Source organism: Bos mutus, chromosome 16 (assembly GCF_027580195.1).
Source record: "Bos mutus isolate GX-2022 chromosome 16, NWIPB_WYAK_1.1, whole genome shotgun sequence".
NCBI lineage: Eukaryota > Metazoa > Chordata > Mammalia > Artiodactyla > Bovidae > Bos > Bos mutus.
In genome coordinates, this window is record NC_091632.1 from 45,996,989 (window position 1) to 46,011,002 (window position 14,014).

A 14,014-nucleotide genomic window follows, 5' to 3' on the forward strand; every position below is an offset into this window, starting at 1 on the left:
TGAAAAAAAAAAGTAGGTTGGAAGAATTTTACTTGGAACCACAATTATGTGTCACAAATTCAGAGTAAGATGCAACTCTGCAACTTGAGACTTCTTTACCTCATTTCATCATCCTTTAGTCCCAAATAGCCTTTAGAAAAGTATAAAATTTCTTCATCATGGTAACAAACCATAAAAACAATTATTCATGAACATCACATTTAATGGTGAAATACAGAAATCAATCCCTTAAAATCAACAAGACAGGGAAATGGCTACTATCACCAGTCCTATTGTATCACTGTATAGCTCTAAGTAAGAGATAAGAGAAAACAAGAAGAAAAAAATACAAGGATTAAAATGAACTAGAGCTGTTCTTACTTACAAACAAAAACTGTCTATATAGAAACGCACAAATTATTTTAGAGTTTAACAAAATTTCAAAAAAGACCACTACTCTTCTACCCACATATATATATATACAAATCTTGAAATGTAACATGAATAATGCTCAAGAAAATTTTCTCTTGGGTATATACTGATACTAAGGGCTAGAAATAGAAAGCACTGTATTACACAGTAATCATCAACTATCAGGGAAAAAGTGAACGAACATTACTGATCCTTCTAACCAGACAGAGCCTATAAAATTCAATGGAACTTTATGTAAAAAGTAAGACATGAAGATGACCAACCTGCTCCTCTGCTATTCTTGAAGTATTCTGAAGTTTCACTATTGTTTTATTGAAAGCCTTTTGCATTTCTTCCATTTGTTTTCGGTACCTATGGAGTAACAATTGATTTAAATTGGTTTTAATTTCTTATTTACTAATTTATTTTTGGAAATATACTTCTGATTTCAACATACGAGATAAAGCCATATTTCCGAAAATGACTCTTATTGAGGTCTGTGCAATAAAGGAAAACTTATAAAGGTAAAATAAAGAGGTCCCTTGAGGTATTTGCTACCTCAACAGCAATTCTATGCTCCTTGTTGCTATAGAAGATTTACGGTCAAATACATAGTCAATTTATAACAAAAGATCTATGAATACACAATGGGGAAAGGACAGTCACTTCAATAAATGGTGCTAGGAAAACCAAACACCCACAAGCAACAGAAACTGGACCCCTATCTTACACCATACACAAAAAACTCAAAATGTATATAAGACTTAAATGTAAAAACTGAAACAACAGAACTCCTAGAAGAAAACATAGGCAGTAAGTTCCTTGAATTCAGTCAGAAATGTTTTTTGGATTTAACACCAAAAACAAAAACAGGTTGAACTATATCAAACTGAAAAGCTACACAGAAAAAGAAACCATCAACAAAATGAAAAGGCTACCTACCAAATGGGAGAAAATATATGCAAGCCATTAATTAATCTTATAAGGGGTTAATACCCAGTATATTGAGTACATCCAGAATTCATACAACAGCAAAAAACAAACCATTTAAAAATTGGCAGAGAATCTGAATATTTTCCCAAAGAAAACAAATAGATGGAAGAAGATGAAATGATACTCAACATCATAAGGGACATGCAAATCAAAATTACAATGAAGTTATCACCCCCCACCCCATCTATTAAAATAGCTATTATCAAAAAGACAAAAAAATAACATGTTCGAGAGGATGTATAAAAACAAGAACCCTTGTACAGTTGGTAGGAATGTAAATTGGTGTAGACACTACAGGAAGCAGTATGGTAGTATCTCAAAAATTTTAAAGCAGAACTACCATATGACTTAGCCATTCCACTTTAGAGCATTTATCTGAAGGAAACAAAACACTATCCTGCAAAGATACCTGCATCCCATATTCACTGCAGCATTATGTACAATAGCTGAGAAGTGGAAGCAAACTAATCAACAAAAGAATGGATAAAGAAATGTGGTGTGTGTATACCATGGAATATTATGCAACCATAAAAAAGAAGGAAGTTTTGCCATTTGTGACAACATGGATGGACCTTGAGGGCCTATGCTATGAGAAACATGCCAGAGATGGACAAATATCACATGATCTCAATTACATGTGGAATTAAAAACAAAAATCTTAAACTCATAGATACAGAGAACAGACTGGTGATTGTCAATTGCAGGGGGAATAAGTGGGCAAAGGGTACAACTTAAAATGATGAAGTAATAAGACTATATGAAAAAGCAAAAAGATAGGACACTGAAAAGATGAACTCCCCAGGTAGGTAGGTACCCAACATGCTATTGGAGATCAATGGAGAAATAACTCCAGAAAGAATGAAGGGACGGAGCCAAAGCAAAAACAACACTCAGTTGTGGATATGACTGGTGACAGAAGCAAGGTCCGATGCTGTAAAGAGCAATATTGCATAGGAACCTGGAATGTCAGGTCCATGAATCACGGCAAATTGGAAGTGGTCAAACAGGAGATGGCAAGAATGAATGTCGACATTCTAGGAATCAGCAAACTAAGATGGACTGGAATGGGTGAATTCAACTCAGATGACCATTATATCTACTACCGTGGGCAGGAATCCCTTAGAAGAAATGAAGTAGCCATCATGGTCAACAAAAGAGTCCAAAATGCAGACTTGTATGCAATCTCAAAAATGACAGAATGATCTCTGTTCATTTCCAAGGCAAACCATTCACTATCACGGTGATCCTCCAAATCTATGCCTGAACCAGTAAGGCTGAAGAAGCTGAAGTTGAATGGTTCTATGAAGACCTACAAGACCTTCTAGAACTAACATTCAAAAAGATGTCCTTTTCATTATAGGGACTGGAATACAAAAGTAGAAAGTGAAGAAATATCTGGAGTTAACAGGCAAATTTGGCCTTGGAGTACAGAATGAAGCAGGGCAAAGGCTAATGCAGTTTTGCCAAGAGAATGCACTGGTCATAGCAAACACCCTCTTCCAACAACACAAGAGAAGACTCTACACATGAACATCACCAGAGGGCCAACACCGAAATCAGATATATTATATTCTTTGCAGCCAAAGATGCAGAAACTCTACAGTCAGCAAAAACAAGACCAGGAGCTGACTGTGGCTCAGATCATGAACTCCTTATTGCCAATTTCAGACTTAAACTGAAGAAAGTGGGGAAAACCACTAGATCATTCAGGTATGACCTAAATCAAATCCCTAACGATTATACAGTGGAAGTGAGAAATAGATTTAAGGGACTAGATCTGATAGACTGCCTGATGAACTATGGACAAAGTTCGTGACATTGTACAGGAGACAGAGAACAAGACCACTCCTAAGAAAAAGAAATGCAAAAAAGCAAAATGGCTGTCTGGGGAGGCCTTACAAATAGCTGTGAAAAGAAGAGAAGTGCAAGCAAAGGAGAAAAGGAAAGATGTAAGCATCTGAATGCAGAGTTCCAAACAATAGCAAGGAGAGATAAGAAAGCCTTCCTCAGTGATCAGTGCAAAGAAATAGAGGAAAGTAACAGAATGGGAAAGACTAGAGATCTCTTCAAGAAAATTAGAGATACCAAGGGAACATTTCATGTGAAGATGGGCTCAATAAAGGACAGAAATGGTTTGGACCTAACAGAAGCAGAAGATATGAAGAAGAGGTGGCAAGAATACACAGATCAGATCAGATCAGTCGCTCAGTCGTGTCTGACTCTTTGCGACCCCATGAACAGCAGCACACCAGGCCTCCCTGTCCATCACCAACTCCCGGAGTTCACTGAGACTCCCGTCCATTGAGTCAGTGATGCCATCCAGCCATCTCATCCTCTGTCGTCCCCTTCTCCTCCTGCCCCCAACAGTCAACTATTTGCATGAGATGGCCAAAGTACTAGAGTTTCAGCTTTAGCATCATTCCTTCCAAAAAAATCCCAGGGTTGATCTCCTTGCAGTCCAAGGGACTCTCAAGAGTCTTCTCCAACACCACAGTTCAAAAGCATCAATTCTTCGGTGCTCAGCCTTCTTCACAGTCCAACTCTCACATCCATACATGACCACAGGAAAAACCATAGCCTTGACTAGACAAACCTTTGTTGGCAAAGTAATGTCTCTGCTTTTGAATATGCTATCTAGGTTGGTCATAACTTTCCTTCCAAGGGGTAAGTGTCTTTTAATTTCATGGCTGCAGTTACCAACTGTAGTGATTTTGGAGCCCAGAAAAAGAAAGTCTGACACTGTTTCCACTGTTTCCCCATCTATTTCCCATGAAGTGGTGGGACCAGATGCCATGATCTTCGTTTTCTGAATGTTGAGCTTTAAGCCAACTTTTTCGCTCTCCACTTACACTTTCATCAAGAGGCTTTTTAGTTCCTCTTCACTTTCTGCCATAAGGGTGGTGTCATCTGCATATCTGAGGTTATTGATATTTCTCCCGGCAATCTTGATTCCAGCTTGTGTTTCTTCCAGTCCAGCGTTTCTCATGATGTACTATGCATATAAGTTAAATAAACAGGGTGACAATATACAGCCTTGACGAAATCCTTTTCCTCTTTGGAACCAGTCTGTTGTTCCATGTCCAGTTCTAACTTGCTTCCTGACCTGCAAACAAATTTCTCAAGAGGCAGATCAGGTGGTCTGGTATTCCCATCTCTTGAAGAATTTTCCACAGTTTATTGTGATCCACACAGTCAAAGGCTTTGGCATAGTCAATACACAGAAGAACTGTACAAAAAAGATCTTCATGACCCAGAAGAGCATGATGGTGTGACTGCTCACCTAGAGCCAGACATCCTGGAATGTGAAGTCAAAGGGGCCTTAGGAAGTATCACTACAAATAAAGCTAGTGGAGGTGATGGAATTCCAGTTGAGCTATCTCAAATTCTGAAAGATGATGCTGTGAAAGTGCTGCACTCAATATGTCAGCAAACTTGAAAAACTCAGCAGTGGCCATGGGACTGGAAAAGGGTTAGTTTTTATCCCAATCCCAAAGAAAGGCAATGCCAAAGAATGCTCAAACTACCACACAATTGCACTCATCTCACATGCTAGCAAAGTAATTTTCAAAATTCTCCAAGCCTGGCTTCAGCAATACGTGAACCGTGAACTTCCAGATGTTCAAGCTGGTTTTAGAAAAGGCAGAGGAACCAGAGATCAAATTGCCAACATTCGCTGGATCATTGAAAAAGCAAGAGAGTTCCAGAAGAACATCTATTTCTGCTTTTATTGACTATGCCAAAACCTCTGACTGTGTGGATCACAACAAACTGTGGAAAATTCTTCAAGAGATGGGCATGCCAGACCACCTGACCTGCCTCTTGAGAAACCTATATGCAGGTCAGGAAGCAACAGTTAGAACTGGACATGGAACAACAGACTGGTTCCAAATAGGAAAAGGAGTACGTCAAGGCTGTATACTGTCACTCTGCTTATTTAACTTATATGCAGAGTACATCATGAGAAACGCTGGGCTGGAAGAAGCAGAAGCTGGAATCAAGATTGCCGGGAGAAATATCAATAACCTCAGATATGCAGACGACACCACCCTTATAGCAGAAAGCGAAGAAGAACTAAAGATAAAGAGCCTCTTAATTCAAGTGAAAGAGGAGAGTGAAAAAGTTGGCTTAAAGCTCAACATTCAGAAAACTGAGATCATGCCATCTGGTCCCATCAGTTCAGTTGAGTTCAGTCACTCAGTCATGTCTGACTCCTTGGTACCCCATGAACTGCAGCAGGTCAGGCCTTCCTGTCCATCACCAACTCCCAGAGTCCACCCAAACACCCATGTCCGTTGAGTCAATGATGCCATCCAACCACCTCATCCTCTGTTGTCCCCTTCTCCTCCTGCCATCAATCTTTCCCAGCATCAGGGTCTTTTCAAATGAGTCACCTCTTCGCCTCAGGTAGCCAAAGTATTGGAGTTTCAGCTTCAACATCAGTCCTTCCAATGAATACCCAGGACTGATCTCCTTTAGGATAGACTGGTTGGATCTCCCTGAAGTCCTAGGGACTCTCAAGAGTCTTCTCCAATACCACAGTTCAAAAGCATCAATTCTTCAGTGCTCAGCTTTCTTCACAGTCCAACTCTCACATCCGTACATGACCACTGGAGAAACCACAGCCTTGACTAGACGGACCATTGTTGACAAAGTAATGTCTCTGCTTTTTAATATGCTGTCTAGGTTGGTCATAACTTTCCTTCCAAGGAGTAAGCGTCTTTTAATTTCATGGCATCCGGTCCCATCACTTCATGGCAAATAGATGGGGAAACAGTGGAAACAGTGGCTGACTTTATTTTTGGGGGCTCCAAAATCACTGCAGATGGTGAATGCAGCCATGAAATTAAAAGACACTTGCTCCTTGGAAGGAAAGTTATGACTAACCTAGACAGCATATTAAAAAGCAGAGACATTACTTTGTCAACAAAGGTCCATCTAGTCAAGGCTAGAGTTTCTCCAGTGGTCATGTACGGATGTGAGAGTTGGACTGTGAAGAAAGCTGAGCACTGAAGAACTGATGATTTTGAACTGTGGTGTTGGAGAAGACTCTTGAGAGTCCCTTGGACTGCAAGGAATCCAACCAGTCCATCCTAAAGGAGATTAGTCCTGGGTGTTCATTGGAAGGACTGATGTTGAAGCTGAGATTCCAGTACTTTGGCCACCTGAGGCAAAGAGCTGACTCACTGGAAAAGACTCTGATGCTGGGAGGGATTGGGGGCAGGAGGAGAAGGGGACGACAGAGGATGAGATAGTTGGATGGCCTCACTGTCTCAATGGACATGAGTTTGGGTAAGCTCCAGGAGTTGGTGATAGACAGGGAGGCTTGGCATGCTGCGGTCCATGGAGTCACAAAGAGTTGGACACAACTGAGCAACTGAACTGAATAAGAATATAACATATAGCATGTTGACTACCGTTGATAATACTGGATTGTATATTTCAAAGTTGCTAATAGAGTAGATCTTAAAACTTATCAATAGGAAAAAAACCTGTAACTAAATAGTGATATTAACAGATTTACTGTGGTAATCATTTAGAACATATACAAATATTAAATCATTGTTATACCCGAAATAACATAATGTTACACATCAATTACATCTCAATTAAAAAAAAAAGGTTTACCATGCGTGATTTCAGTGGTTCCTTAGTGGGCGTAAAAAGGGTGGGAGTGGGGAGAGGCTTGAGCAAGTTATGATGCAAGCATGCACACACACCCACATATAATTTGCCAATAAAGTATATGTATGAATTAAGAAGCAATATCTTTTAGCATATAATGATGATTTTGAGGCTGAAACTCCAATACTTTGGCCACCTGATGCAAAGAGCTAACTCATCTGAAAAGACCTTGATGCTAGGGAAGATTGAGGGCAGGAGGAGAAGGGGACCACAGAGGATGAGATGGTTGAATGGCATCATCGACTCGATGGACATGGTTTGGGTGGACTCCGGGAGTTGGTGATGGACAGGGAGGGCTGCCTGCTGCGGTTCATGGGGTCGCAAAGAGTCGGACACGACTGAGCGACTGAACTGAACTGAACTGAATGACTTTAGAGACATTTCATTAGTAGCATTTTAATTTAGGAGGATTAGGAAAAGGTAGTATTTCAGAAATTCTGGGCACTGAGCTCCTTGTGGTTACAAAATGTTGGAAAAGTCCTAAGGCACAATGACACTTAAGGAACAACAACAATAACAAAAATTGGCTTAAAAAGTGGAGAACTGTGCCAGGGGTCTTCATCACTGCATAAGCAAACTGACATTGCCTCTGGCATTTTATAAGCACAAGAAGATAAATTATTACAACTAGGACTAGGATTCTGGATACTTGCTGAAAGAGTTCAAATGTTGCCTAATTATCTAGTTTAGTCTATTCCAGTATTCACTTATTTAAATTCTTAATTAATACCTAGTCAAGTTCCACAAAGAGCTTTAAGGTCTATAAACTTTAATTTTTCCATGACTGCTCTGGGAACGAAACAGCAAAAGTAGCTAAAGTTAAGCAACAGGAGAAAGGAGAAACTGATATAGATAATTCAAATTTATTATGTCACTTAGTATTTCTAAAAATGAAAATCACTTCTTAAAATTACTGACCAACATCCAAATAACTTTCTCTCTCCAGCTAAAATGCTGCTTATTTCTATTACATTCATTGTTTAGCCGCTAAGCTGTGTCTGATCTCTTGCGACCCCATCAACTATAGCCTGCTAGGCTCCTCTGTCCATGGGATTTCCCAGGCAAGAATACTGGAGTGGGTTGCCATTTCCTTCTCCAGGGGATCTTCCTGACCCAGGGATTAAACCCATGTCTCCTGCATTGGAGGCAAGTTCTTAACCATTGAGCCCCCAAGGAATCATGAGATAATTAAATCCTCTCTTTTAGTCAGATTAGACTCTGCTACTTAACTCACTGTGCAAAGTAGATTGTGCTAATTCATAAGAAAGCTTACCTTTGACTAAGTTCCTCCAGGTAGCGACCACTGAGAGACATGTTAACTTCTAAGGCTTTAATACGGTTATTAAGTCTCATAAATACTGATTCCTTTTGGTTTGATCCATGTACAAGATTTCCATTAGCATATCCTAGATCTGAGGAGTTTTGCAATTCAGCATAAAAATCTGTAGCTGTCCTCTGTAACCCTCTTAAAAGGACATCTTCTGGAGACTGTTCGTCATCTTTTACTTCAGGTAATGAAGAAGAATCCACCACAGGAGTGGAAATTTGCTTTGGTGTGTCAGCTATGTTCATTTTGGCTTCCCCAGCTTCAATGTCTGGCATAGTAGCTGTGTTTACAGGTGGCACTATTGTTTCAGATGGCTTTGTGGTAATTCGCATGGAGTTTATGTCTTCTTTTACAACATTATCCATTACTTTATCAAGTATTTTTGTTTCGGAGATCACAGTTGGTTTCTCTATAGAACTAAAACTCTCAGACCTTTTTTCTGTTTCATTATCAACCTCAACAGAACTGTCTTGGGGAATCACTTGTGATGGTGAATGCCCTGCCTCATATTTAACAGGCTCAGATACTTCTATTTTAGATAATGAGTTGATTTCTGGAGTAACATCTAAGAGAACAGATTGAGAAAGAGTTTGAGGATGGCTTGGTTCAAGTTCAATTGCATCTAAAGTGTGATTAATCAAATCTTCCTGGAGCACACCACTTAAATCATCTAGAACACTGGTTTCAGCGTCCTTTTCCTTATTACTGTCTGGCTCTCCACCTGGAGGCTGCAATAATGAAACATCTACTGGTTCTTCAGGAAGTACTAGTGGTGGTTCAGCTGACATAAGATACTCTTTTTGTTTACTCAGAGCAGTTCTGCTGCGTTGCCGATAACGAGCAACTCTAACTGAACACCATTTATATATATATTCCGAAAAACTAGAAATACAACAAATTGTGGTGAGTTCACTGCAAAATATTTGTGTCTCTGACTCAAACCAAGGTGATGTTTCATCCTCTTGTTCACCACTACCCAGAAGGGTCACTGTAGAAGGACTTGCCTCCTCCTCTTCTTCTTGAACTAGCTGTACAATGGGACTTTCTTTTGTAGTATCTGGTGACAATGACTCGATGTCATGTACGTGTCCTTCAGTGGTTTCAAACCTAGAAATACATATCCATAATTATGCTTAAGGAAAATAAATGTATCACACATAAGATAAAAAGAAGGGGCAGTACAGAAAACACTCAAATTTACTTTGAATGAATTACTATCCTTTAAATCACTTTCATTATAAAAACAGTATTATTCAGGAATGGTACAGAAAGATAATCTATCAAGTGACAAGCCAGATGATTCAAATCACCATATTTACCAAATCAAGTTTGTCTTTAATCCCTATTTAAGAATAGTTTGTTATGCGAATATTTCCATTTACTGAACATAGTACCTTTACTGAATATATTTCCATTTAGTGAAGATAGTATCCTTCCTCCCATATTCATCAATATCACAAGCTTTATCACCCCTTATATCAGAAACTGAGCTACCCAAGGGCTATGCAAGTCCCAGTTAGAACAAAAACCCAGGACTCTTACTACGAATGCACTTTGTGCCTGAGTATCCTACTTTCAAGAGTCATCCTACAGTTGGCCCTTGAACTGTATGCAGCGAGTCAGAGCTGCAGCCTTACACACTGTGTAACTTACAGCCTGTCCTCCATATCCACAGTTCCTCTGTACTTTAGTTCTGCATCCACAGATTCAACCAACCGAGATCATCTGTACTGCAGTATTTACTAACGAAAAAAATCCACGTGTAAATAGATCTGTACACTTCAAACCCATTATTCAAGGGTCATCTGCAGATTTCTCAAAGATCATTTCTCTGTGGAGATTTGAGGAATTTCAATGTGGCATTACACACACACACAGGATTATCTGCTCTAGAAAGAAGAAAATATCCCTACTCCCCCCAAATAATCACAGTATTATCTAGGCTAATTTTCTGCTATTGAAAGCTAAATACTTAACCATTGTAATGGAAATCCTGGCTAATAATAAACTATTAGTGTCACTAACTTAGTCCTATCTTTGGTCTCTGGAGTATGCGTGTCCAGTAGGGAAGAGTGGGGAATTCAAGCTGGTGGGAACAGTGTTGAAAATTATGTGGTCCCTTCCAAGATAAAGGTAATGAATTTCTAGGTGCAGGCTTTGTAGCAACAAAGGTATAATTTGAAAAAAACAAAGTAATTTGAATACCAAAAAGAAATTTTCATATGTAAATTTTCCTACTGTGAAACACTACTAAAATTGCCAGGAAATGTCTTTAAATGAAGTCTAATATCATAACAGCAAAAGTAGGAATAAAAAACAACCACCAGTATCTAGGGACTTCCTTTGCAGTCCACTGACTGGAACTTTGTCTTACAATGCAGGGGTATGAGTTTGATCCCTGGTCAGGAGAAGGCGATGGCGCCCCACTCCAGTACTCTTGCCTGGAAAATCCCATGGACGGAGCAGCCTGGTAGGCTGTAGTCCATGGGGTCGCTAAGAGTCGGACACGACTGAGCGACTTCATTTTCACTTTTCACTTTCATGCATTGGAGAAGGAAATGGCAACCCACTCCAGTGATCTTGCCTGGAGAATCCCAGGGACGGGGGAGCCTGGTGGGCTGCCGTCTACGGGGTCGCACAGAGTCAGAAATGACTGAAGTGACTTAGCAGCAGCAGCAGCAGCAGGAGGCTAAGATCACAGATGCTCAGAGTCAAAAAACCAAAACAAAAGTAATATCATAACAAATTCAATAAAGGCTTTAAAAATAGTCCACATTTAAAAAAAAATTTTTTTCTACAGAAAATTTTTTTTAAAAGACAATATCTAAAAGCTGGACTTTCATTTTGTTGATAATAAAATAGTAAACAGACTAAATTAAAACATAATTAGGCTAAGCTTCCCTTAACAGATGATACAGATATAGACAGCTGTATATAGTCTCTACACAATATTTCTTACAACTAAATTGAATAATTTGGTAAAAATTAAGTTATACTATCTTTGTGTTGTGCTGTGCTTAGTCACTCAGTCGTGTTCTTCTCTTTGCGACCCCATGGACTGTAGCTTGCCAGGCTCCTCTGTCCATGGGGAATCTCCAGGAAAGAATACTGGAATGGGTTGCCATGCCCTTCTCCAGGGAATCTTCCCAACCAGAGAAGATCAGGGATCGAATTCAGGTCTCCCACACTGAAGGCAGATTCTTTATCATCTGAGTCACCAGGGAAGCCCTATCATCTATATACACTCTAATCAGAGTTACACTTTTAGAAACTCAAACCTGGGAAAAGAAAGTAAGTCATCATTTCATAAAAATTTTTGAGTGATACTGTATCATGGATTCTTTTATTTTTTTCAGAGGACTGCCATATAATCATCAAAAAGAATTTAAAACAAACATACATGAAGAAACATTAAGTAAAGAAACTTATGTAAGAATATCTACTAAAAAACAAAACTCTAAAGCAAAAGAGTAAAAACTGCTGCATTAGCCAGATGTGGTATCTTTCAATAAATATTTACACACACACACACGAAGGGGTAAATGTGTGTGTGTGTGTAAAATAAAATTAATTTAGTTTTGAAAAATAAAGACATACTATGTGTTAGTCACTGAAGAACCTAGTTACAAAACCGAGACAGATCCACATAATTAGAAACAGCAAGAATTTCTATCCCAGAGATTTCTTAGGACCATCTAGGAATCAGTAACACATAATGTTATATTTCAGGAAAACACAAATTTGACACTGTGCCCGTCAAAGCACAAAAATCTCATTTTTAAATTAACATAGTACCTTGAAATTACAGCTCCAAAGCTCACTGAGGTTTCATTACTTATTACCTTGAACTGTTTCATGTAAATATCTTGCCTCATTATGTAGAGTTCCTCTGAGAGAAATGTCTGTCAAAGTTTACAGGGAGTATATCTAATGAAATATACATAGCTAAATTTATAATAACTATAACCAGATTATCCCAATAACCCAAATCATTAATAAGCCTATCTATTTTAGATCAGAGGTTGAGGTACAAACCTTAATCACCTCTACCTCTGGTCTAGAAAAGACCAGAATTTGAGTAAGCTCCGAGTTGGTGATGGACAGGGAAGCCTGGTGTGCTGCAGTCCATGGGGTCACAAAGAGTCGGACACTACTGAACGACTGAACTGACTGACTGACGCATATATATCCCTGCCCAAAGTAACCACTGCAACCTGGGGAAAGACCTGTATCATTCAATTTCAGAAAATGAACACTCCAAGAGTAAGCTGTGTGACCAACACATCGTTTAAAAATCACTGCTCTAAGTATTTCAGGTATCCTGTATAGCTTTCTAGGCATAGCACAGATATATAAATAATCAAGGCTTTTAAATCCGAACTCAATAAAAACAGGTCTTTAAAATTTGTCCTCAAACTTATACCTGCAGAGTTAATTATTTGCAATAAGGAAAAGATTAAGTATTGTAAATAATAAAAGTAACACTATATCAAAATAACGCACATTTGGTCTATCTACGGTGAACTGCCAGTATACAAAAAGCAACTCAAAGATGTTTTAAGTGGCTGTGGAATGTCTGTCCCATGATTCGGAGTTTTTCATTTTCCACAGATCACAAATACCTTTTTATGTACAAGTATATCTCTCTTTTAATAGAACTCTAATATCCCAGTATAACTTACTCATGTGATGGAACAGGAGCTGAAACAGGAGCTGATTCAGGCATTTTGGGTGCAGCTGTGGCAGAAGCATTCTCAGATATAGTTTTATTTCCTATTTTAAGAAAGATGTCCATATTGAGTTTAATTTTAAAAAGCTATACCATGAAAATTTCACTATAACAAATAAGGAACTTTAGATTCTTCAAGGGAGAAGAAAAAAGGCAAACAGGTTTTCTACTGCAGACTCTGCTTTTCTTTTTTTCCATCAAGTTCTTTTAAAAAGAAATAATCATTGAAAGTCACAACTATAAGTAGTGCATATTCTTTCTCAACTTCTCAGAAAATTAAAGCAAGTAACTATGAGTTTTGTGTAATCTTACATGATTAATAAGACACTGGAGTTAACTAAAGAGAATAAGAAGAAATAAATGGGACATTTTAAGTTTGCACTTAGAACTAAATTTTATTAAAGTATATTTGACATACAACATTATATCCATTTTCATGTGTACAACGTAGTGATATGACATTTGTATACATTGCAAAATGATCACAATAAGTCTAGCTGCCATCTGCCACCACACTGCATTCCCCATGTTATATATTACAACCCCATGACTTATTTTATAAATGGAATGAAGTATTTTTGAAAACAAAAAAAGGGTAAGATTGTTTCCCCTTGTTCATAATATTCATATTTCTATTACTTTCTAAATTGAATTGCTATTTGATAAATAAAAGCATACTTCAAGTAACCATTAGAGCATCAAAACCTCAGGAAAGAACTAGGGATAAAATCAATACTTCTACAGCAGGTTAAGAGTGAAAAATCAAATTAATGATTTTTATATAGACAAGATCCTATTTATTAAAGAGAACTTGTGAAATTCAAATAAACAATGAATAATAGAAGATTGGCAAGTTCCTTTGAATGGTTTCTGTATTTCTAAATAAAAAAATC

At 38.3% G+C, this 14,014-nt stretch overlaps 1 protein-coding gene across 6 annotated transcripts in view; it reads right to left on the reverse strand.

The window, feature by feature from the left end:
* Nucleotides 1-14,014, reverse strand: part of SUCO (SUN domain containing ossification factor) — an 89,510-nt gene that overhangs the window by 16,957 nt on the left and 58,539 nt on the right. For all 6 annotated transcript variants that reach the window (XR_011467298.1, XM_070385283.1, XM_070385281.1 and 3 more), the window contains 3 exons: nucleotides 13,075-13,165; nucleotides 8,339-9,499; nucleotides 675-762 (listed from right to left, as the gene is read on the reverse strand). Coding sequence is in view for 5 of the 6 variants with exons in the window: in XM_070385283.1 (XP_070241384.1) it covers nucleotides 675-762; nucleotides 8,339-9,499; nucleotides 13,075-13,165 (1,340 nt within the window). In the remaining variant the exon portion in view is untranslated. The remainder of the gene's footprint in view (nucleotides 1-674; nucleotides 763-8,338; nucleotides 9,500-13,074; nucleotides 13,166-14,014) is intronic.